The sequence below is a fragment of the Labrus mixtus genome, chromosome 15 (genome assembly GCF_963584025.1).
Source record: "Labrus mixtus chromosome 15, fLabMix1.1, whole genome shotgun sequence".
Lineage (NCBI taxonomy): Eukaryota > Metazoa > Chordata > Actinopteri > Labriformes > Labridae > Labrus > Labrus mixtus.
Genome location: NC_083626.1, coordinates 4,956,807 through 4,980,874, shown reverse-complemented (window position 1 = coordinate 4,980,874; position 24,068 = coordinate 4,956,807). Strand labels below are relative to the sequence as shown.

Here is a 24,068-nt window from a genome sequence, read left to right as displayed (position 1 = left end):
TACTTCATTGTTGTGGTACCTATATGTCATCACTTTTGTCTATATAAAGAAAAAAATATTTTTTAAATTAGGTCAGGTCTTGTGTACCTCAAGGTGAAGGTCACTAATCAGGGATCCCTGCATCAGTGTATGTGAGAAAGATCTACAAACCGTTATCGTTACCTCTGCTGCCTCATCACAGAATATCCACCACACCATGTTCTGATGGAAAACCTATAATGTGTCACCCCAAAAAGGTTAAAATGTGACTTTTTCCAAGGTCAAAAGTGAAACTCTACACTGATCGTCATGTCTTCCTGAGATGTTGGGTAAGCATATGATGAGTTTTCATTCTGATGGAAAACTCATCATATACTACATAAATGATATTATCATGATTAACCAGAATGGGCCTGAGGTTATCCTTGCAGATGGTTAGTTCTGACCTTTAATAATAATAATAACCAATAAGTGAAGCTGTTTAACTAATTTAGGCTTTGAAACTGTTAAGGAATAAAACCAGAAAAAGCTGAGCAAACTATACAGTTTATTTTATACAATCACAGGTAGAGCAAGTAAACTTGTAGTTCAACTCATCTGACAACCGTGTTAATGCAGAGACCAGTCTGCTGTCTATACTGGGAATGAAGAAAACTATGTGCCATGTTCTAAAACAACTCAACAAGATGATGGGAATGTAAAGCACCATTTTCCTCCAGTATTCACGACGGTTACTGACAGAGAATAGTTTTCAAAATGAGTGCTAGCAGAGTCCCTCTTTTCATATACCATCATGTCACTGTAAGTTTCCCTTAGTGAAAACTCTGACACAACTATTGAAGAATTATCACTGTGCACACGTCCAAACAGTGATCATGTTGTGGCAAAGAGTGTGAGCAGTCCCTTCACAAAAGAAATGATCTCATTCCCTCCAAGTTTGGACTCTCCATAAACTCGATCCACAAAGGAAATTGGCACCTGTTGTTTGAAAGAGGACGAAAAAGACAATCCTTGTTAGACATGGAAACAATTTTTGTAAATCGTTCTTCTTGCGCCACTTTCTTTTATTTGCTCTACTGATGACACAAAAAAGAAAAATGGACTGATTTCACTTTTCATCATGCAGACAATGTTGGACCAGGTTTCTCTGACCCGGTCTCATTGGCAATCTACCTTTCTTTTTTTTTAAAGATTTATTTTGGGGCTTTTTATGCCTTTATTTCAGAGATAGGACAGTGGATAGAGTCAGAAATCAGGGAGAGAGAGAGAGAGGAATGACATGCAAGAAAGGAGCTATAGTTGGGATTCGAACCCAGAAGAGCAGGGTAGACATGGACCAAAGGGCCCAACTTTAAAGTCAACCTCAGTATAGCAAACTTCATAAAAGTAGAATTGGCACTGGGGCTCAGAAAACCCGCTAGGTGGAGCCTTAGACTGCTGTAGATTACAGGGGTAAAAAAAATAGAGTGCTCTGGGAAATGTTTTCTTATTAGTCTTTTCAAATGTAAAAAATTAACCACATGAATGAAAGAAAGCATCAACAACATAAGTCCTTACTTCTCCGATTGTGTAGTTGAGCTGCCGGGCGCGGACGATCATCTCCATCTGGAAGACGTACCCTTTGGACACACAGCGCTCCATCAGACTCTCCAGTACCTCCTTCTTATAAAGTCTGGCATCAGGGAACACAAGCAGTAGCAGGAGTTTAAGAAAGCACACCCACATGCAAGCACAATTCTAATTTCAGCCGCAGCTATTTCACTACACGTGCAGCACGCACCTGAAGCTCCCCGTGAGGTCCGAAGCACCGGGTCTCAACAACACCTGAGTCAAGAAGTTGGCCCCCCGACTGAGAGCGAAGAGAAGACAGAAGAAAGGAAAGAAAATCAAACTTCAGACTCTTTCTTTCTGAAATCAGAGTCAGTGGAAATTGATTTTTGAGGTGCAGTTACCTGATGAGTTTCCTGCGGAGGTCCCAGCCGTATACACCTCCATCCCCACTGTATCGAGTACCAGACACCACGTCGTAATTACCTTCCTTCTGCAATCTGACAAAATAGTCTTCACTTAAACCCTCCTCCACATGTCATTAATATCACAGTCAATTAATTTAACTGTTTCAATATGCTGAATATGTTCCCACTGAGATACAGTTTGTGAAACACAAATAAATGATAAGAAATGAAAATGTTTAACACTTACTGAATAAATTCTGGGATAAATTTGGGCTGAAATAATAGAAAAACAACAACAAGAACAATTAAAGACAATACCTCTTAACGTGGAATATTAAACAGAGAATTTGTTACATTTAGATAAAGATTAATTCGATTAAAGATATGGGCGAAAGGAAGGCATTCAAAAGATATACAGACTCACATGTGATATCCAATTAATACCCATAATGCAATTTAGAACGAGTTTGAAAGAAGCTAGAATGAAATGGATTAGCTGATGAATCATTGCTGTTGACAAAATATCAGAAAAAAATCTTGTTTTTTAAATGGACATATCCTACATTTACATATACTGTAACCTTGTTATATTCATATGGTTTGATCAAATCTATCCTCTTTCTTTTTCTTTCTTAAAGTTATTTTGGGCGTTTTATGCATTTCTTCAGAGACAGGACAGTGGATAGAGTCAGAAATCAGGGAAATTGGGATTTCCAGAAAACTAGGAAAAATCCCCACACAAAAAATCTCTCTTAAAAATCCCTTACATCCTTTTGACCAAATGATTAATTCATTAACAGAGACTGGAATTTACTAAATAATCAATGATGAAACACTTGTCAGTTCATAAACAAGAACAAACTTCATGTTTGAATCGACCCTGTACAGGGAAACACGTTCAACTCACATGATGGGAAAGATCTGCATCCATTATGAAGATGAAGTTCCCAGTAGCATGCTTCATACCATGGATGTAGGCAGTGCCTTTTAAAAAAAAAGATGTCATTAGAAACTGGCACACGGCTACAAGAAAGAATACATCCCTTTTATTTTGAAAACGTTCAACTTACCAAGGCCTAATTTTTTCGCTCTTGGTCGTAGAAGCTAAAGTGCAGAAAGGAGAGTAAGATCATACGCATAAAGAAAGATCATATCATGCACCTTTCATCACTGGAACTAAGGGTGCATTGAGAATCATACTCAAACAAGCAGGGGTTGTGTCATTAAAGACGTAATGGTGAGATATGTATTTTAATAGTGCTACCAAAAATCAACTTACTATCTTATCCTCTCCATAAATCTTCTGTAGCTGCTCTGCCACCTCCAATGTACCATCCGGGCTTCCGTCGTCGATGACAATGATCTCGTAGTTATAGCCACTGTAACACAAACAATTCAAACATTTTCTCAGTAAATTAAATAATGACATTGATGTACATTGTTCTTTAATTGTTAAACCTGGAAACAGTCTGTCATTATGAATTTTCACATAGTGAAAGTGAGTCTCTCTTATTGTGCTGCTCGATAACTCACCGGGTCTTCTATCAGTACTCTCACAACTTTACTATTTAAAAAAAACCCATATATTATTCAAATATGACATTTATGTATTACTTTTTCTTTGTGTGTTTATCTGTTGCTCTGCGTTGCTGTTTCTGTTAGTGTTTGTATTCGTATGGTATAAATAAAGTTTATCAAAAAAAGTTTTAGCTTGTATTAGCTTTTACTTCTTTAGAGGAAAAATGACTCGTTTATCGTGATTGCACATCAATAAATATTAAACTCTAAAGTGAAGAGTGGAGCTGTCACTTTGTCTCTCTGGTTTAGTGACAGCTCATCAATGAGTCTCGTTAGCTCAAAGCTAACCTTAGCAGAGACGCTTCACCGGTTACCCAGGACTCACCTTTCACCGAAATATTTCACCAGAAGCCAGACTATCAGAGGTAAGTTTTCTCTCTCGTTGTAGGTTGGTAACAGCACCGAGTATTTGTCTGAATCGTCCCGTTGTAGGTGCGAAGTTTTTCTGCTCGCCATGGCGACTTGGTTTAATTATAAAGGGTTACGCTACAAAAAAACACAGCATAACATCCGGTGTAGTGTTTTCAAAAATAAATACAGTATTGATGGAAATATTATAAATAAATAAATAATAATAATTATTATTATTTATAATATATATATAATGTAAATATATTAATATGTATTATTTATAATTAAATAATTATAATAATAATAATAATAAATAAATATTAGACTCGCCGCCAAAACTAAACTTTAAATAATAATACGACATAGTTACTTTGTGCTGCCAGGACATGGGAGGGGTACCTTGGCCTTATGGCTCTAACTGACCACAACCCGTGATTATTTAAATGAACTGCAGCTTAATATTTTCTATAAAACGTCATTACATGTTTTTTTTAATATAACAAATTGTTATCACCATACCACACTTGTAAACTTCGACGTGCTCTAGTTAAACCCAAACCACATGGATACATGTTTTTTTCATAGTGCCAACAATGTTGTTTTTAAATACCTAAAATTTGAAGGCAAACTCCTGCATTATCTTGCCATTTTTGCAATCGCTCCTTAGCGCGCTGCAGCTTTTGGTTAAAAACATGACTGAGGATCTGTTGTTTTTCAATCATTAAAATACCAGATACTGTATCGTTTTAAAACACGTGGTGCTTCCAGTATCCCCAGAGTATCGGCTATGACAGTCGCTCCTCAGTCAGTGCAGAATAAAAATGTGGCTAGCCTTTATTTTGAAACAAAACAAACGTATCTTCAAAACCGGAAATTGAGAGTAACACTTGCGCTAACTTTAAGCTGTAAGTCGCCTTTGTGCTCCTCAAAATAGACACCACTAGAAACAAAGTTTCACCACGGTTCCGACAAATGCGTATGATGACATAGGCCTACTACTAATATATTCTTGTTGGTTAATTAATGGTGCTCTAAAAAGACACAACCACATAAAGAAATAAATACTAAGGCCATCAATTATTAATGCAAGGTGTCTTTACAGTATAAATATGAATTTTTGTAGTATTATTTACAAAGTGTAGGTTGTTTAAGTAGTAGATTAAATACATGTTGTATGGCTTCCCTAACTATCATTACATTTTTTAATGGTAAACTAAACCTCTATTTTTCTGGCAAATTGCTTTAATTATTTATGACATTACAAAAGTGTAACCCATACCCTAGTTTACTTAAAAGCCTGTCACAGCATATGTTTCACCTCTTGTAAGAATATGAGTTATTGGTCCCTATGCCATCAGCATGAGGATGTAACACCAGGCAACTACACCCAGCTATCCTGAAGTTAAGAATAGTCAGATAAAAAAAACAAACAATAACTCTTAATTAGACATGTATGAATGGAAGTTTATTAACAAGATATAAAAGACATATAAACAAAGTAAAACTACCTAAAAACACTCTTTTAAAAACAAAAACACACACACACCGCACACACACACACACACACACACACACACACACACACACACACACACACACACACACACACACACACACACACACACACACACACACACACACACACACACACACACACACACACACACACACACACACACACACGTTATGTGTTGTTTGTTTTTACCCAAACCCTAGGGATCACAAAATGTAAACGTGAATTTTCAACAGGAGTTGGTATATCATAAAATATCAGACATGAATATCTGTGTACAGTCAACACTATAAACAATATACAAAGTGATCTTACAAATGACTACACACATTCTCACAGTATCGTTTATACCATGGAAAAAAAGACACTTTTACACCATGGAGTATGCTTTTTCATTATCATTGAGGCAGTTAAGGTTAGCAAATGAAATAAGTAGGAATGTACCACAGGTGGCTAAACTACTTGGCATTGATACAGTGCATGAATACATAAAGTAACATAAAAGGTTTCAGTGCGATTTCGGTGTATAAGACAGCACTTGACTGATCCCAAAGGAGAATTAGTTTCATTTATAATGCTATCTTTCCAACAGTTCTACAAAAGACAGCTTCTTAATTATCCTTGCATCATTTGGAGCCATATTTTAAATTACAGCACACTCAAACAAGAGGACAGAGAGATCCTCCCTCTAGTGTTTCCTTTTCTCACACATAATGAAGAAGCCCAGACAGCTTCAGCTTCAGTCAGTAGCAAATTCAACCCACCAAACCTCTTAAGTTTAGCGTTTGAATCTTCGTTTCCAGTCATTCAGCTCCAAAGGAACCATAGTCATTTAAAACAGATGTCCATCATCATACCTGACCGTTGCAGCCTTCTTGTTAATATCCACTTAAGGTTGGTAGCCATAATATTGGTCTTCTGAGATAGAAGGGCACAAATAAAACAGAGTCAACACACATTCACATTGTTCTTGTCAGTATCGGCAAATTATTGAGAGAATTCATTCAAGATACAAACATCCAACTAAGTTGGATTACTTCACTACAGAAGAACAAAATGTTTCCCCTGCCTTCCAGTGAGCACAGGGAGGGTTAAACCAACAACTACGTTTTAAAGTATTCTATGAAAATACCACAAACAGGCTGGAGTAACTAATAACAACTTATTATCCATAATCTATACTGCTTATTCCTCTTTGAGGTTGCAGGTGGGCTGGAGCCAATCCCTGCTGTCATTGGGCGAGAGGAGGGGACCCTGCACCCTGGATTGTTTGCAGGTCATTAACAGGGAAGACATATTGAAACAGAAAACCAATCTTTGGACTGTGGGAGGAAGCCGGAGTAACCAGAAAGAACCCACACATGCACAGGGAGAACATGCAAAATCCACACAGAGAGGCTCCTGTCAGACAACGCTAACCATGACACCACCATGCAGCACAAATTATTATGAAATTACAAATTTATTATGAGTAATTTAAAAGTGGTTCTCCAATAGGGATGTATCATCAGAGTTTGCATTTGGGTTGCAGCAGGTAGTTGTTTTCAGCTAACATCTTCAACAAACCCACCTTACAGCACAGTCCCAGCTCGGACTTAATTTATGTAACTATGCAGCTAGTGACTTACTACTAGCTTTTTCAGCAAGTACTAAGTCCCTAGCTGGTTAACAGTGGAGTATTTAGCTGCTAGAGAGCCAGATAGGGATACTTCAAAATGTCTCTTCAGAAATGCTTTTCACAGTTCATGCATTTGAGTAGTTTATAGCTAACCTGGTTGCTGGGGAACTCCTCTGCAGCCTCCACTGCTATCACACACACCCGGTGGTCCGATCTCGCCTGGCTGACCAGGAGGTCCGGGGATTCCTGGGGGTCCTTGCTTACCATCTTCTCCTTTAGAGCCCGGAGTTCCCAACTTGGACTCACCTGGAGGACCTGCAGACATGATACACAACACACATCGGTCATAACCAGACATCACCAAAGGGTTGTTGACTTACTGATCTTAAGATGGTTAATGTATTTTATTACAGTGACAAATCAAATATTTGACCCTTAAAGAGGTACCTGCAAATCCTTTGACCCCTGTGGGCCCCTGGACATTTGTCCCTGCATCACCTTTGTGCCCTGGAGGACCCCTTCTTCCTGTAGAGAAGGAAGAGACAAATCTGTACAATGAAAAGCTTAAAATGTTATCACAGAAGTAGGTCCATAATTTATTAATGCTAACACGTGTGGGCAACAGTCACCTGGCTAACATGTGGAATTGTTTTTATTATTTTTATTATTAGAAGCCCTATGCTAGTTTTTACCCTGTTCTCCTGGGTATCCAGCCCTGCCCAGTCTCCCCCTTGTACCGACATTTCCCTGGGTGCCCCTGCTGCCCGGCTGACCCCTGGGCCCTGGTATACCAGGTTCTCCTGGAGGCCCCACTGGCTCTTCAATAGGAGTGGGCTTTCGACTCATCTCATTCATGAAACTATCAAGCTTCAGGACCTCACCTGAAAAACAAACACAACTCTGGGTTGAAGTGTTTGCACCTTGACCATCTTTTAGTTCAAATAAGTGAGTTGAATGTATACACATCATTATAGATTATACACGCTGATCAGAATACTCACTATGCACTAGTTGCTCACAGGCCTGGGTGACCAGTTGGAAGATCATGGCCATAGACTGAGGTTCCCCCTGCCAAACATCAACAGAGGTTTAAATAAGAGCCAAAGCATTATTTTATTTATAATTTATTCACACAATAGTATAAAAAGGAGGCTTTAAAAATGATGACAGTTTTGCAATAAGAACTATTTTGTGAAGATATATCCTACCTTTTCTCCTCTTTCTCCTTTATTGCCTGATAGACCCTGTGAAGCAAAAGAAACATGAACTGAATCATCATTATCCTTATTTGACTGTGCATCATCTTTTATCTTCAGTTTGAGCTCATCGTAAATGTAACATTGCAAACTAATGTCTACATATCGGAGAGTGGATAAGTGTAAATATAGCCTTCAGATTTCTTATTTCTTCCATGTTCACTGTGGATACTGTGTTCCATACATAACAAATTGTGATGAGAGATGAGAAACTTTCAGTCAAGTAAAAGTTTAATTTATACATTTCACAATAAATACATCAAAAGCATCAACACAAATAGAAAAAGAAACTTTAAAATAGAACTATTTTAAAAATCACTAAACAAACCATTGACAATCACATTAAATATTCATTATGATAGTCCCTCTGTTCTTACCGTCGGCCCCACAGGTCCTGAAAAGCCTCTTTCCCCTGAAGGTCCTGGGTGTCCTGGCATTCCTTGGAAACCCTGTACAAAACAAACAGACGAATGTATAATGTAAAAATAAAATAAAAATCTGATGGATAGACATACAGTCAGAGGTGCCAGTTCCTGCACTCCTGAGACAGAGGTACACCAACAGGGATCAGGAGAACAGACAAGGCAGGCAGAGGTTTTACTGCGAGCCAAACCTGTGTCTGTTTTGTGGAGTTCAGTCTCCTTAAGTTTAGACTACTTACGTTTCATCTTGAAGTGAAGACAGATAACAGATCAATTCAGGTTTATCAAGTTTTATAACAAACCATCTAGTTAACATCTGTTCATTTAAAAGAAGAACAACAACAAACCTTCAACAAACCCTTAAATAAAGATTGCTCTTTTTTATACTGTATGTTTTTGTTTCTGCAATAATTGTTTTGTTTTAAGGATACCATTCAAGTCATAATGATTAAGAGGGTCATTCTGTCGGCAAGAAACAGTGAGCATCATGTATTCACATGTGAGTCTGAAAACCTTTGAGCATCGGGTTCAAGCTGGTTCCATTATTTGTAATTTCCCTCAACAGTGTTCAGAAGACACCATGATCATATACTCAGTTATCAAATAATCAATTCACTGTCAAAGCATCCATAAAAACGACTGCAAATAATGACTAAATAATACAAACACATCTTGCGAATATAGACTGTTCCTGTGTCTAGACAGGAGAGGTCAGGGGGGTCGCGGGCTCAGCTGTCAGGAAGCTCCCAGGCTATAATACATTTGGCCCCTTATGCTGGATTCAATTCAGGTCAGAAAGGTCATTTCTACCAGCACCATACATGACACCAATACAGAGTGACAGACAAAATAACCGACATTTTGATCCTACATAAAGCCTTACAAGCAGCGATGCTTCATACAGATTTGAGTCTTTACTTCATGGCAGTCTGTTTCTGAACAAAGAAAATACATTTCAGCCTGTAGGTGGAGCTAAAGAAAGCTCAAAATCTATGGGTTCATTCTGTATAAATATGTTATGTTTATCAGTCCGTTTCATCTTTCATCCTGTTTCTTTTAGCAGTAAATGGTATCAGTAATTGTGAATATTTGATGTGAAAAATGTAAAAAAAAAAGACAAGTTGTTTGTTCAGCGTGCTGTGAATCATCTTGTCTCAGACACCTTCCCCTTTGCAGCTGTTTCAGGAATTAAAATGATAATATAGAAATAATCAACCATTTCTCTGACTGTCTTGTTTGCTTTTGTAGCTTGTATAAAGGCACCCATATACATTTTAGCCCTTTTCATAACCAGTTAAAAATCCTGACAGGAGCTTTAAATTTCACACATTTTGGACTTAAAATGAGTCCTACCCTGGGTCCAGTGAGTCCGGGTCCACCCATGTTTCCTTCAACCCCCCTTATTCCCTGTCAAACACAGAGCAGAGAGATGAGGACACAAATACAGAGGGAGGTACGGTCACTTCTTCACTCAACCATCATGAAGAACAGCTGACAGTGGCAGTTCACCTTTGGTCCAGGAATACCCTCTTCACCTTTTGGACCTGGAGGCCCTGGTGAGCCCTTCAGAGGAAGACAAATGATTGGATGGAGCACAATGAGGGGCAGATATTTTAGTTGGACAACAGTGTGAGGAAGAGGAATACATTTTTTTCTATTCATTGTCTGTATTTTTATGTCCCACTGTTTCAGGTCAAACCCACCTGAAGTCCAGGTCGCCCAGACTCTCCCCTTGCCCCTCTCGCACCTGGTGGACCCTAAAAGGACAAAAATGAAAACAAAAAACAGGAGTATGTTGTAAACAAAATAGTGGAGTTGTAATAAAAAACACGAAACACAAACAGAAAACAAAAGACACTGAAAGAGTACCTCAGCAATATATCTACCATGGTTAGCCAAGTACATATTTAAAGCTAAGAGGGTTACTCACCACTTTGCCTGACACAGCTATGCCTCGGGGCCCGATGGTGCCCAGGGGTCCAAGACCTCCCTCTAGTCCAGGCTTCCCTGGAGGACCCACCTCTCCCTGAAACACAGAGAAAATCACCAAACATCAGAATGATTCCTTTAAAAAACAAGATATAATATGTTTTTCCAGCTTGGACACTGAGTCATTTCAAGTTGCCAGCGTCCAAGTACCACTCAGTTTGTTCAAATGATTTTTGAAAACATTGAGTGCTATGGTATATTACAAAAAGTTGTAATTCATCATCAGAGCTCTTCTTCAGGAGGTATCATCAGAAGAAGACCTCCTACTTGCTCACAGGGAATGTTCCTGAATATTTCCTGCTGCGTTCTCACATAAGCTCACCCCAAACTTCACCCAAAAAATGTACTGGGGGGTTGGGAGGTAACTTTGGTGTAAAGTCAGAGTGAAAAACTTTGCTGTTGCAGCTAAAACTTGAAATTTCAGGAAGTTTTCAGGAAGTCTGTGCACACGTGAAAGCACCAATTATGAATTTGATGCCTTAAGGAGGCAAAAATCTAGACTTGGGTCTTTGTATCCCTCCCCCCCTCCCCCCTCTTTTTTTGAATAGCATAACAAAAAAAGGTAACATGATGCAGCGCTCAATCTTCCTACACTGAAAGCGGTTTGAACTGACATGGACTAAGCTGAATAAAAATGTGTATCTCACCTTTTGGCCTTGGTCTCCCTTTTCGCCTTTCTCACCGCGAGGACCTGGCTTTCCCTGTGAAAATGCAAAGTGTTGAATGTTAACATGTTGCAAAACAACAAGATGATACAAGCAATGACTAAGCCAGTATTCTAGACCTCTTTGAGGTCTTGTGGTGACGTACACTTTGTCCAGCTACACCAGGAGCTCCAGGGACATCAGAAGAACAGGTACAGGTGTATGCTGGTACAGGACAGCTCTCCTCATCGCTCTGATGCAGACAGAGAAACATAAAGAGTGAAAACATTACACCAGCCTTTGACATTCACTGTACTCTGACAATATTGACAAACAACTTAGGAAAAGTTTTGATAGCAGCAAGTTTTGTGCTTTTCAGTCCATATTGCAAAAAAGCAATGCAATGATAATGGAATAAGCCCTTAGCGCTTACACTCATATGATGGTTCAAACACGATATCAGCTCACAGTATGCATATGAACAGAACTGAATAAAGGTTGGTGTGAATAGTAACAGACTGACCACTCCGGGCAGGTCACAGCAGGTGTCTTCTGTAGCCCAGGTGGTGTTACAGATGATTTCAAAGGACTGCAGCTGGAACTAGAAACAACGCAAAACACAGGACACAAGCTGCTGCTGAGCACAGATTTGTTCAGGGTGTGTAAATTATTTACAGGTCTGAAAGGGGCTGGATTGAATTTAAAATACCGGTGCAGATCCACTGTTGGGTCCTCTGGTCTTCACCAGTTTTCCCAGCATCTCAAAGCCGTCAGTCGGCAGGTTGCCTAGAGGGCGGGCAGGCCTCTCACCCACAAGCTGGCAGTCCACGGAAAGGAACACACTCACCTGGCTGACAGAAAGGTGAATCTGCCAGGAGCAAGAACAATGATCAAATTAAGCCACAGGTTATTTAATAAACATCAAATCCAAAATTATTTTTGAGGTAAAAAGTTTTATGCTGAGTCTCAAGATTATCACAGTTTTATAGTCTCTTACGTCCAGTACTCCTGCCATGATCAGGAGAAGCTGCATTTCTCTTATAGCAGGAATAACAAATCAGATAAAAGGACTAGTCCTACATCTACCTCATTATTCATTCTTATTAAAATCCTCACATTTTCTCAGTGATATGTTGTTTGTGTTCTTTTCTAATTTTGATTAAACGCTCTCCTTGTGTATTGCAAACATGTCTCAGATGTGTCCCCATGACTTTCTCTGTATTGCAGCCATGGAAGACTCTAACAAGCTACTCTTAACCAACCAAAGAAATGTCCTGAGCTCTCTGTGAAGACAAAAGAGCTGGAAGAGGTTTGAGTCTAAAGTTTGTGTAAAAGTGAAGCAGAACTTTAGTCTTTCCTTCAGATCCAAACTGTTAATGTTGATACAAATCTGGCCTGTAAATACAAATAAAGTATTTCATGGATTGCTATTCAAGCGATGAATAGTCAGTAATGCAGAAATAATATATTCATATTGTGTATATAATGTTTCAGATATTGAGTCAAAACCACCTCTTTAACCTTTCCATCATTTCATATTATTATGAGTTTTGACAAGTCTAATAACACAAAGGTGAATAAGTGTCACATTGGATGGACGGAAAGATTGCTACTCAAGCCAACATGAAATCAATTAGAATAATTATCATTTTTCAGCTTAATAAAAGTGAAGCTTCAGTCCTCTTTTCTCTCACCTTGTGAAAACTGCCATAGAACAGTCTGTGGACCTGCCGCTGGTCAAAACTTAGTTTCTGTACTTCTCCTCTGTAGTCTAGACTGAAATACACCAGCTGCTTGGTCGTAGCTGTAAGAAGGACAAAAATAGAGGAAAATATTCAGCATAAAAAAAAACTTTAGAGAAAGACAGAGAGATAAGATGAAACAGAAGTAGCACAAAAAATTGACAATTTAAAGCTAGAATTGTGGAATGATTGGAAACAATACTTTAAAAAAAAATAGAAAGGAAGGTCTCTAAGAAGTTGTGAAAATGGGACATCTCATCAGTGCTGTGAGGCCTTGAACTTGTGTCATTTTAGAGAAAGTGACATTCAGAGGTGTTACTCACGGTCGAGCACTATTCCCATCATGGGCTGGAAGTCATTATCAGTGAGCTGCCAGAGGGCGAAGGGCTCTCTGGGTGTATCCTGCAACAGGCGGAAGGCTATACTGATGGTGTGCTCCGGAGAGAAGCCTAAAGGGTGAATAAACCTAAAAGGGGAGAGGAAAACAAGAATGAATTCATGTAAAGGTAGAGGGACTTGCTCCGTCCCATCTTTTAATGAAACCGTTTATGTTAAGATAAAAAAGAAAGTTACATATTTACAATTCCTGAACGAGGACAGAGAGAAAACATTGTAATGTGCGGTGATATATTTCACCTGCAAAGCAGCACAGAGTAATGCTGCTGGTGACAGTTGTTGCCTTTATATCTATACAATGTGTAATTCGACATATTCACAGTATCAACCTAAGAGTGGAAAAGAATACAGCAAGCTGAAAAGAGTACAAAGCAGCCTCGTTACGTGCATGAAGATCCCACAGGTTTCACATTCTCATGATACAAACGTCGACACTCCCACCCACTCGCTCGTGGTGAATTTTCGTGAGTAATACCTGCTGTGATCACACATCTGCCCACCCTGACTTCTTGCTGAAATTTTACTAGAAGGCTGGCAGGAAAAAGTCAGAATAAAATAAAGGCTGAAAAGATTTGGCCTTTTGCGTTCACACATGGAGCCCAGAACATTTCGGATACATTTCCACGAGTGCAGTGTGTGCGATCGCAGACACTTGGATCACAGCCCAAAGAGAGGTGCTGCTCTTTGGACTTTTCTTTTCACACATGATACATGAGCACTTGTATCATGCTTTTCTCGTCTCTTGAATATTCAGAGTGCTTTTTACATGTAGGTCAGACAATGATGGCAGACGCTGCAGTGTAAAACATCCATTGGTATTCACTTATTCCATTCACACACATTCACATGCCGCAGACCAAATTTGGGGCCCGGTGTCCTACCCAAGGACACTTTGACATGTGAAGCAGGAACTGGGGTTCAAACCACCGACCTTCCAGTTGAGAGAAGACTGACTCTACCACTGAGCCACAGCTTTAATCGTGTACCATTAAATGAATGAGCTAATGATACCAAATTTGTTTGTTTTAACCAGACTGTTAGCATGTTTAATTCTGCTGTAAAAAAAAAAAAGGCATTTTAACATGGGACCTAATAGAGATTTCTGGGTTTTGGAGACAGCCTCAAGTGGACACTCAAGGAATTTTTGGGGTTTTTTTCTTCAGTTTTTTGCACTTCCACATAGGCTTCCTTTTTCAACAAAGTAGAAGTCATAGTAAAATCAGTAGGAGGGGTGATCTCACTTGGTGCTCTGTGTCAGTTGGACGTCTTTGTACAGAGTGAATGTGGGCAGAGTGTTGAAGACAAAAGGCTCAGCTGCCACGCCGTCCACCGAAGAGTGAGCCTTCTGAGTCAGACCAAAAGCTTCCATCATGTCATATCCTGAGATTTCAAACAAGTGATAGAAATAAATCATGTGTAACATTTGTAACAACATGAGGCAGATTATTAAATCTTTAAATCTGATATGTCATGGAGGAAAAGTTATGTGTGAGAAGAGCTTGTCTTACCTCTTACAATGCTGTTTCTGATAGTGACTTCAGGGCAGACTGCAACACATAGGGCAGTGTTACATCATTATGAACTCCATAGAAACCATCAGTTAAAGAGATTTATTTACTATTTTCAGGCAACACAAACACACACAGTTATTGGCAATCCACTTTAGGAGGGTTTAAATACATTGTAACAGCAAATGTATATAAACTGAAAAATTAAGAATGAAGCCAATCCTCATGATTACTAGGACTTGTTTTTCAAAGAGTCAAAATTACATCAGGACATCAAATAAATATAAAAACAGATACATTTCACAGTAAGACCAGACCTGCAGGAGGGTTTTGATACTCAAACACAAAGAAAGTCTGCTCAGTTTGGACCCAAACAATGTTCCAAATGTATTGCACATGTGATTAATGTTCATGTTTCTACAGAAAATGAGAAATGGTTCAGGCTTACCTTCGTTATGAATAGGATACAGCCGCGGAGAGATGGGAATTCTAGCCGGAGCTGAAGCTGTTTCAGATTTAAAGAAATCATTAATTTGGTTAAAATACAAAAAAAGGTTAAGACTGTAACAGATGTCTGCTTAAGGATGTGTACAGTTTGGCTTCATTTTTATTTTATTTGTTTGGGGCCATTAACTCTGTCCCATGTTCATAGCTTGTATTGGTGTGTGGAAGGATATTTAAAACAAAAACTAATAAAGGCAGGACCGTATAATCATGTTGTATTATGGAGCCTTTTTAACTTAAGGACTTTCAGTATATTAAAATTCTGAAATCTTTAGTACCAACTTGTGTTGTGTGACGTATGACCAAAGTTTTGATACTACAAAAGGTACAGGAAGCCATCTGCAGGACTCCAAATCTTACCTAAATACAGAAATATTAGTAATATTTTAAGTAAGTATATAATGTGAATATTGGCCTTGGCTAAGAGGATATGATCTCGCACTTTTCCATATTAACATGTATGCCAGCACGTTGATGCCACAAAGTCATAAAAGTGAAGAAAACAATATATTTGACGTCAGAGTTTCCATTTTTATGCATAGCATGCTACGAGCTCATAGCATGCAATGTTTAAAAAATATCCCAAAGGGATTACATCAAACAGTTGGCATACATACTTTTGAACACTTACTGTCAAGGAAACATATTTGTGGTATGTTACGGTTATGTTAACCACAGGGCACGTTTTTGTTCTTTTTTGAAAGACCTGTGATGTGAGCGGCGAGCATTCAGTCACATTACTCATTTGTATTTATCATTGAACAGTGTTTCCTTAAGGGGTGGGGGATAGTAGGTAGGTAACAGATGTGCTCAGTATTATTGTTAAAATTCCATTTAGCCCCAGCCTGGCTCCCCATTTGAAACGATCGGTATCGGTAAATAATCGGTTACAAAAAAAATGTAATCGATAATTGTTTTGTAGTCCACATTTTTGTAAATGTTTCTTGTTGCATTGTTGGTTCTAGGATAGGCCTAATTCAAAACAGAAAAAAAGGAGCACGAGCGCAAAAAGAAAATAGATGACAAACAAAGCACTGATAAAGGCTCTGGGCTGAAACGCGTCCGTTGTTGATTCGTACGCTGCTACCCTAACAAAAATATCCCTTTAATTAACCCCCCTATGAATTCACAATGAACAAAAAGTCCCAAACAAACAAAATATGCAACATGATCTACGAAAGTTCAGTTCAAATTGTCTTTTTAGTCCACAGAAAAAGAACGACTTTCACTTTGCGATTACCGCTTTACTCTGCTAAACCAATGACGTTTGATCATCCAGGACAGAGCAGCATAACTAGATGTTTTCCTATATTTTGGAATTTTAGATGATTATTCTTTTAATAACTACAAAAAGGAACAACCTTATAGGGAGACAGAGCTCATAGCGGACGGAGGAGCGAGATTGAGCGAGTGTGTCAATACGCACAGAGGAGAAAGATGAAACAGACAGACACTTTAAATCGTTCACCTGTTCTATTGTAACTTCATTTACCAGAGTAAAGTGTGCTCTACACTGCAGACTGTAGTCTTTGTTAACAGAATGTTTCTGTCAAAACAGCTTCAACGTGCGATGAGTGTGCATTGAGGTCTGCACGTCCGCTCACCACACTCACTGCTCTAATTATAATAAAGTGTTAAAACGGTCAGAAGATACATCTATGTGAATTTTTATTTGAGGTTTGTTGTCTGTTGAAGTAAGAAATGTCATATTTGAATGTTAATACAAAGACCTCTTAGTAGCTGTCATGCTCTGTGTTGCTCTCCGATGTGCGGACTCGCGCTCCGTGTGTGAGTCCGCACATCGGAGAACAATTAATTAATTTATGGCTGTGTCTGATTAAAATGGCTTAAAATAAGTTGTAACGTCAGAAAAGTAGCTGTAATGTTCTGTGTTTTTTGTGCAGACGCGGACTCCACTGCGCGTCTCTTTCTCTCTCTCTTTCTCTCTCTCTCTCTTGTCTGCTTGTTTGTAAACTGAGCACGCTTCATAATAACATAAAGTGTGCATGTGTTGTATTACGACGTCATGTACAAGAGGTAATCGTGCTTAGGCACGGATAGTCCTGTGTAGTGTGACCGCGGGCCGCTGCGGGGGGGCAATCGTGCTTGGGTACAGCAAGGTACGGATGGCCAGTGTGACCGCGCCCTTACTAACAATTATTCAAATCCCAAAGATTCAAATTAATCAATAGATACAGTCGGCATCGCGTCATAGTTGGGGGCGGGGCCTCCCGTGGGGGAAAAGAATCACAGAAAAAAAAAGAACTACAAAACGATTACTCGAGTACTCGCTTTAGCAATGGGAAGAGTAATCGATTAGAGAACATTTTGCATTTCTGCACCCCTAGTCTGCTCTGAGGCTGCCAAAATTAGATTTGCACATATTAAATAAAATCATGTGAAAACATTACTCGGGAATGTGTAGGCATATTCTGATAGGATTTTATCAATGAAAAATGTTCACTTTTGACAGCAATGTATCCCTTTTTTCATGTGGCTCCTGGGTGGGGGGGCTTAGCTTTTCTTTGATACAAGTACAGGGGGCTCCAAGTAAAAAAGGATGGGAACCCCTGGTCTAGATGAACCAGTGAGTTAGTTATATTTTGTGGAGGGAACACCTAGAATTATTGCCACGTGTAAATATTGCATATACTGTATTGGTTGAATTTAAATGTGCAAGCCTGGCTTTCATGGTTAGCCAACTACCTTCGACATTAAACATACTTTGTGTGATGCAGAGACCAGATCACACCTGTTGGATGGAGAATGGAGACGGCAGAGCCTTCTTCTGATCCAAGAAGAGAGTGCACGTTGATGCGATACAGAGTTTCTGGTTCCAGATCACTGAAACAGTGACTGCTGGTAGACTCGTCCACAGTTTCTTCTTTTGTTTGTTTGTCTAAACACAGGGAACACATAGATCACAAACATACACAACAATGCATCGATTAACAGTGCTTTATTTAATTCAGGGACATTTCTGAAAAATTACACAGGCTCTATAATGGATTACCTTTGACAGACTGGATGACGATGCGATATCCATCAACAGCAGACACAGCTCTCCAGGACACACAAATGCTGGAGTGGTCTGACCTGACCACACTCACACTGCTAACACGCAGACTGGCTGTAGAGACAGTAGGAGACAGATTTTTTTAGATTTCAGAGGGCTCCCTCTGAAACAAAAAAGGCTTGCATACAATTTCCCCACGGGCAAAAGAACTTACCAAAACTATAAACAAACTTTTCTAATCAGTCGAGTTGCCTTTCGAGACAAACTGCTATTCTTTTTATCCAGCATTTGTAAGCAATAACTACTTAAACATACCCTAAAATCTGAAGTATCATCTAAAAGGTTGGTTGCGTCCTATATTCTTAAGGGACCAAGATACCATCAAAAAATGTGGACGCACGCACCGTCATGACTGTAGGTGCAGCAGCATTGGGATTGAAAATGTGCCCCAATTCATTGTGTATTGCAAGGTGTAATGGGAAACATAGTGACACAGACCAGGCTGGCAGTGCCACTTTTTACCATCTTTTCTCCCTCCATAGGTCATAATCATGCATTTTAAAAAACATGGTATTCAATGCATGTGGCGTGCTGGTTTGATTGAAAAGACATCATAATTAAAGAAACAAAGCGACCAGCGGAGGTAGGCAAAGAGACTCAGGGCAAACAATATTCCTTTACCCTCCCAGCAAGGAAAAAGCTATGGCCTTTCACATATAATAACTGCCTTTCTTATAGTAGTGATTTTCAAAAGGGAGTGTGTATTCTTTCTGTGTGTTGGACTCACTAGTTTTGCCCTGAGCAGATCCACTGCCTCCTTCTCTGTTGCGGTACTCAGCGGTGACCAGGATGCTGTAACGTGTGTCTGGCTGTAATGACTCTAGCACCACCCGCCTTTCACCTCCCGAAACCAACACCTGTACACAACAAAGACACTCAACGGTAAGCTCTGAAGTAGAAGAACCATTTTTTCAAACAGTGACAGAGCTATTTGAAGCTTGTTGATATCTCTGTGACCCCTGAAAAGCACAACGGTTTAATGTAATCTGTCAACATGCAGGACAACGAGGCCTAAGAAGTAGCAATTCACCATTCTGTCCTGACTTTCGGCTCCAGTTAGCGCAGTGTAAGATACACGATACTGCAGGACATGAGCGTTGGGGGGTATCCAGGTAACCACCATGCTGACTGCAGTCTCCTCAGAGACAGATACACTGGATGGGCCTCCTCCAGACACTGTACAGATAAAACAAAAAATCAGTGACATTTGACCAATTCATTGAAATTCAGATTAGTTTTAGGACAGTGTACAATCTGTTGCACATGGTAGAAAGGCGCATGTGCATTCAAGGCATGCCACACTGCCCTTCTGCTAGTTAAGTGGCACTTATACTGAACACAAAGCAAAGCATAAAGCACAAAGGGGTTGTATGAGCCACTTATATGCATCATAGTTCTGTTTTAGACACAACATGAATCAAATCAGTGTATCCTCTTTGATGATTTAAATCATCAGAGGCCCCAACAAGATTGGAGATGCAGCGATGCAAAACATTATATGATAAAAGGTTCAATGCTGAGCAAAGAAATTATTAAGTCTATCTCACAGATCCTCCTCTTTAGCCCTTATCCTGTTACTCCCAGGTCTTCAGGTGCTATTCTCAACAAATCCACCAGAGGCCCTCAGACTTTCACCATCTCCTGACTGGTCCATCTATCTAGACAAAGTATTCTTCTTATCATCATTCATGCTAACACCTTAGCTTCTTTATTGCATATACAAATTTTCCCACAAATGAGAAATGACCTCACCTGAGTAATACAAACTCCCCAACAACAGAGGACGCTAAACACACTGAGGTTAAACAGGCTTAATATATATTCTATTTATGACTGTGTTGGTGTGTTTGACTCACATGTGCTGTATCGTATGGCCACAGCTTCACTCTGAGCTCCGTCACCGTACAGTGCGGACAGAGAGATCTGGTATTCCTTATCATCTTCTACTCCCTCAAGGATCACCCCTTCACTCTCACCACTCACCTTCAGCTAGAATAAACAGACAGGGAGAAAAAGCACCATTTGATTCAAATCATATTCACTTTATTGAACATCTTACACATCACTCATGCATCTAATAATTCATATCCACCTGTCTCAGGTCTCCGCTGTTTAGAGAGATCCACTTAATGAGGTAGGAGACGACGTCATCAGCTGCAGCCTCCCAGCGCACAGTGATGTCACTCCCTGAGAAATTAGTCACCCTGAGGTCTGATGGTGGAGGCACCTTCACTAGGAGATAAATACAAAGTGTGAGAAAATAGAATGTTTCTTTCCTCTGCTGCTCTGTTCAAAATGAGTTTAGAGAGCCTCAGTGAGATTAAAAATCTCTTTTTAGAGAGTTTCCTGACCAAGACAGGCAGCAAGATAGACAATGCCTTCAAGCACAAGTGTGTATGTGTCTGTCTTACACGTGGTGATGTTACTGGTGAGTGCCACAGACAGGCCTTGAGGGTACTGAGACTGGACTGAGACGAGATATCTGGAGAGAGAGGACAGGTTCTGCACCATCACTGAGTTCAGCCCTGTTACATCCACCTGAAAAGAGATTGAATATGAAATGTACACTTTGCATTAACACTGGTTTATACATAAGCAACACTTTCACTGGTGAAGAACATTTTTACTATGCAAAACGATTTATGAGCCATCTCTTCAATTGAGAATAACATTTGTGCAGGGTCAGTTAAAGATCTGGTATAAAAAAGGTCATAAAATAGGATCTTTCACGTTCCTATTCTTAAAAGCAGCAGACATGCTGTAACTGGCTTGTTTTCAGTCTGTTGGGAGAGACACACATGATATGACAGTATTTTCATAACTTTAATGGCGCCAGATAATTATCTGTGGTCTCATTTGCTGTAACAATAACTTCTACATTACATTAATTCCAGACGCTTTACTTCTGATAGACCAAAACTGTGTACTGAGCTAATGTGTGCACAGACTGAAGGAGTTTACAATAAAATGCTCTTCTTCAGACTCAAACCTTTTTTTTAGCTTTTAAGTCTCTAGTAAAAGAAAATGCTTTGTATCAACACAACTTTTGCGTACATTGAAACGAAAGTAGAGAACCCACCCATGTTTATAAAAAGGAAACCAATCTAAGCCACATGACTATGTGTGATATAAAGTAATCTCTACTAGCATTTCACACACTATAAGAAAGACTCTGCAGCTTTACAGCAGTTCTTCAACCTGACACACTTTATAAAAAGCTAATTTTTGATGCATATCTGTTCAAAATTAATATCTTTTAGTGCAATGGATATTTTAAAGTTAAACTTATTTATCTTCTGATTCAAAGCTGTTTTACACATTGCATTTGAAGACTGAGAACGAATTTTTTATGGATGTTACAGCCTGCAATGATTCGGTTCCTCTGCATTATGTTGGCCTGAAATCATAGAAATAACAGTTTCTCTGAATAAAAGCCTCACAGGAATGGTTGAAAATATTAATTTTTATAAAGTATGATTATCTGTATCAACAAAAACAAAATCTGAGTTCCGGGCATTGTTTCGGGGTCAGATTGTTGTTGTTTTTTCTCACCTGTTTTACGTCGCTGCCATGGTTGGTGCTGTAGATGATTCTGTGGGCAGGGACGTCCACAGCTCCAGGAACCCAGCTCACCCTCATCATACTGTGGGCGACCATCGGGAATGAAACACTTACTGGTGGTGGAAGAGGGACTGTGGACAAAACAGTACCATTTAAAGCAGGATGGTAGAGGACCATAAAGGCAATGAATGATTATTGGGCAGTCAGTGTACTAAAGGGATTTATTCTCTTAGTGATCCTTGATCATCTTAGTTTGAGAGGTGTTTCTTACGTGTGGTGGCGACAGCAGTGACAGGATCACTCGGGTCCTCGTCATAGAGGGTGTAAAGAGTGACGGAGTAGTCTGTTGATGGAAGTAACCCTGCAAGCTCCACCACTGTCTGGTCCGCCCTGAATTTCTCCTACAGCAGTCAAGAAAAAAACAGTTAAAGTTTTTGTATAATACTTCTTTCAGCAGTTTTCAGCACGTCTGCCCACATCAATGCGTGATGGAACGGTGGCTACATGGTAACAAACCTGCAGACAATCCTTAATGTAAGCTTACAATGAATTTCTGCAGAGAAGTGCTTACAAACAAACATCCGAACCTGATTTTATTACTAGGGGGCGATTCAGGGGAAACAGGGATTTGCTGATAATTGTATTTATTAAAACTATTGAAGACAGCCGGCATAGCTGTGATTCAAAGGTAAGAATGATGTGGTCGTCATTAACGCAGAAATGGCCAAACATTTTACTAATTGTCTCATTTGTTTATAATTCTCAATAAAGTATAGTTATATTTACCTAAATTTGTCCATGTGTATTTTTTTTTAAAAATTAAACCAAATCCTGCTCTTCCCTGCCTCGTATGATATTTTTTTTTTAGCGGCCTGTCTGCTGGAAAGTTGGAGGTCTTACCTCCTTGGCGTCATCTGGCTCTCCGTGGTTGAGAGCTGAGTACAGGATCATGTACTGCGTCGCCTCTGGTGCTGCATCCCAACTCACTCTCAGCTTGCTGTAAGAGGAAGGAGTCACCTCCAGGTTGGTAGGCATGCCCAAAGGCACTGAGTGACATGAGAGGGAAAAGAAAAGATGAGCAGAGAAGTAGAGGATCAGCAGAAACAACAGTGTTTTTTCTTTTCATGCCAAGGACGAAAATAAAAACAAATCTCTTAAACTATGATGATTAGAATGATGTCAGACTTACATGTAGTGACAGTTCCTCGTAGCGCCAGGCCAACATTGTCTTCATACACAGGAAAGATGGACACGTGGTACAGTGTTTGAGAAGAAAGGTCTTTCAGAAGCACCGTGGACTCAGAGCCGGCCAACACCACCTAAAGGCAGAACATCACGTACACTTACAATTTATGCATTAAACATTTTTATTTTGACATTAAATATTCTGTTACAATATGTATTCATTTTAAATGAAGGCTACTCGTACAGAAAATATGTTTAATTTGCAAACTAAATGAAAGGGAATTAATAAATGAATAAATTGAAAGGCGATCAGGGCTCATTGACCTGGTGTTGTGTTCTTGGTGACTCTGTTAGACAAGTTACCATGGAGAAGACAAAAACAAAAACCAAAGACTTATCCCACACATTCCTTTAAAGAGAGCTCAAACTTCATGTACTCAAGAATTTGAATACAATGTAAAGTAAGATTTAGAGGCTTCATGGAACTGACATTCTTTAAGGCATATCTAAATAAATGTGTTTTTGTCTTCAACCTAACATGACGATAATTCATGTGAATTAAAGATCTATTCAAAGATCTAACCTCCTGTGGACTCTGACCCTCGGCGCTGTGGTAGACCACTCTGTACTGTTGGACTGACTTGGCAGGATTGGTCCAGTGAAGCTTCACCTCTCGTGAGCCCAGTTCTGAAAACCGTAGATCCATAGGACTTGGGTAAGATAGGGCGGGGTCTGCTGTAGGTCCAGGATCCATTCCTAAAAAAAAAAAAAAAAAAAAGCAAGCAACTCTG

The 24,068-nt window shown here is 39.4% G+C and overlaps 3 protein-coding genes across 3 annotated transcripts in view; 1 reads left to right on the top strand and 2 right to left on the bottom strand.

Annotated features, from left to right (window-relative positions):
* Positions 1 to 24,068, top strand: part of LOC132990158 (uncharacterized) — a 411,085-nt gene that overhangs the window by 314,398 nt on the left and 72,619 nt on the right. The window lies entirely within an intron of this gene.
* Positions 510 to 4,009, bottom strand: dpm1 (dolichyl-phosphate mannosyltransferase subunit 1, catalytic). The gene is made up of 9 exons (XM_061057830.1): positions 3,838 to 4,009; positions 3,214 to 3,313; positions 3,005 to 3,038; positions 2,842 to 2,918; positions 2,182 to 2,207; positions 1,932 to 2,027; positions 1,760 to 1,828; positions 1,537 to 1,651; positions 510 to 957 (listed from the first exon to the last, which is right to left on the bottom strand). The coding sequence occupies exons 1-9, from the start codon at positions 3,966 to 3,968 to the stop codon at positions 853 to 855; spliced, it is 753 nt and encodes a 250-aa protein (XP_060913813.1). The 5' UTR covers positions 3,969 to 4,009; the 3' UTR covers positions 510 to 852.
* LOC132989525 (collagen alpha-1(XX) chain) overlaps positions 5,301 to 24,068 on the bottom strand; it is a 44,723-nt gene continuing 25,955 nt past the window's right edge. The window contains exons 21-52 of the mRNA XM_061057215.1: positions 23,861 to 24,033; positions 23,282 to 23,411; positions 22,993 to 23,138; positions 22,364 to 22,493; positions 22,084 to 22,223; positions 20,943 to 21,069; positions 20,624 to 20,763; positions 20,388 to 20,520; positions 19,562 to 19,707; positions 19,259 to 19,388; positions 18,469 to 18,585; positions 18,208 to 18,354; positions 15,400 to 15,456; positions 14,952 to 14,990; positions 14,685 to 14,823; positions 13,371 to 13,513; positions 13,000 to 13,109; positions 12,015 to 12,173; positions 11,829 to 11,906; positions 11,472 to 11,558; positions 11,309 to 11,362; positions 10,603 to 10,698; positions 10,376 to 10,429; positions 10,182 to 10,235; positions 10,026 to 10,079; positions 8,628 to 8,699; positions 8,203 to 8,238; positions 7,996 to 8,062; positions 7,687 to 7,875; positions 7,442 to 7,519; positions 7,148 to 7,309; positions 5,301 to 6,294 (exon numbers count right to left, since the gene is read on the bottom strand). Of these exons, the coding sequence (XP_060913198.1) occupies positions 6,266 to 6,294; positions 7,148 to 7,309; positions 7,442 to 7,519; positions 7,687 to 7,875; positions 7,996 to 8,062; positions 8,203 to 8,238; positions 8,628 to 8,699; positions 10,026 to 10,079; positions 10,182 to 10,235; positions 10,376 to 10,429; positions 10,603 to 10,698; positions 11,309 to 11,362; positions 11,472 to 11,558; positions 11,829 to 11,906; positions 12,015 to 12,173; positions 13,000 to 13,109; positions 13,371 to 13,513; positions 14,685 to 14,823; positions 14,952 to 14,990; positions 15,400 to 15,456; positions 18,208 to 18,354; positions 18,469 to 18,585; positions 19,259 to 19,388; positions 19,562 to 19,707; positions 20,388 to 20,520; positions 20,624 to 20,763; positions 20,943 to 21,069; positions 22,084 to 22,223; positions 22,364 to 22,493; positions 22,993 to 23,138; positions 23,282 to 23,411; positions 23,861 to 24,033 (3,416 nt within the window). The 3' untranslated portion in view covers positions 5,301 to 6,265. The remainder of the gene's footprint in view (positions 6,295 to 7,147; positions 7,310 to 7,441; positions 7,520 to 7,686; positions 7,876 to 7,995; positions 8,063 to 8,202; positions 8,239 to 8,627; positions 8,700 to 10,025; positions 10,080 to 10,181; positions 10,236 to 10,375; positions 10,430 to 10,602; positions 10,699 to 11,308; positions 11,363 to 11,471; positions 11,559 to 11,828; positions 11,907 to 12,014; positions 12,174 to 12,999; positions 13,110 to 13,370; positions 13,514 to 14,684; positions 14,824 to 14,951; positions 14,991 to 15,399; positions 15,457 to 18,207; positions 18,355 to 18,468; positions 18,586 to 19,258; positions 19,389 to 19,561; positions 19,708 to 20,387; positions 20,521 to 20,623; positions 20,764 to 20,942; positions 21,070 to 22,083; positions 22,224 to 22,363; positions 22,494 to 22,992; positions 23,139 to 23,281; positions 23,412 to 23,860; positions 24,034 to 24,068) is intronic.

Coding starts and splice junctions, on each gene's coding strand:
- dpm1 (XM_061057830.1), bottom strand. CDS start 3,968: ATGGCGAGCAGAAAAACTTCGCACCTACAACGGGACGATTCAGACAAA. Junction 3,039..3,213: donor TTTATGGAGAGGATAAGATA/GTAAGTTGATTT, acceptor TCTGCACTTTAG/CTTCTACGACCAAGAGCGAA. Junction 958..1,536: donor TCAACTACACAATCGGAGAA/GTAAGGACTTAT, acceptor TTCAAACAACAG/GTGCCAATTTCCTTTGTGGA.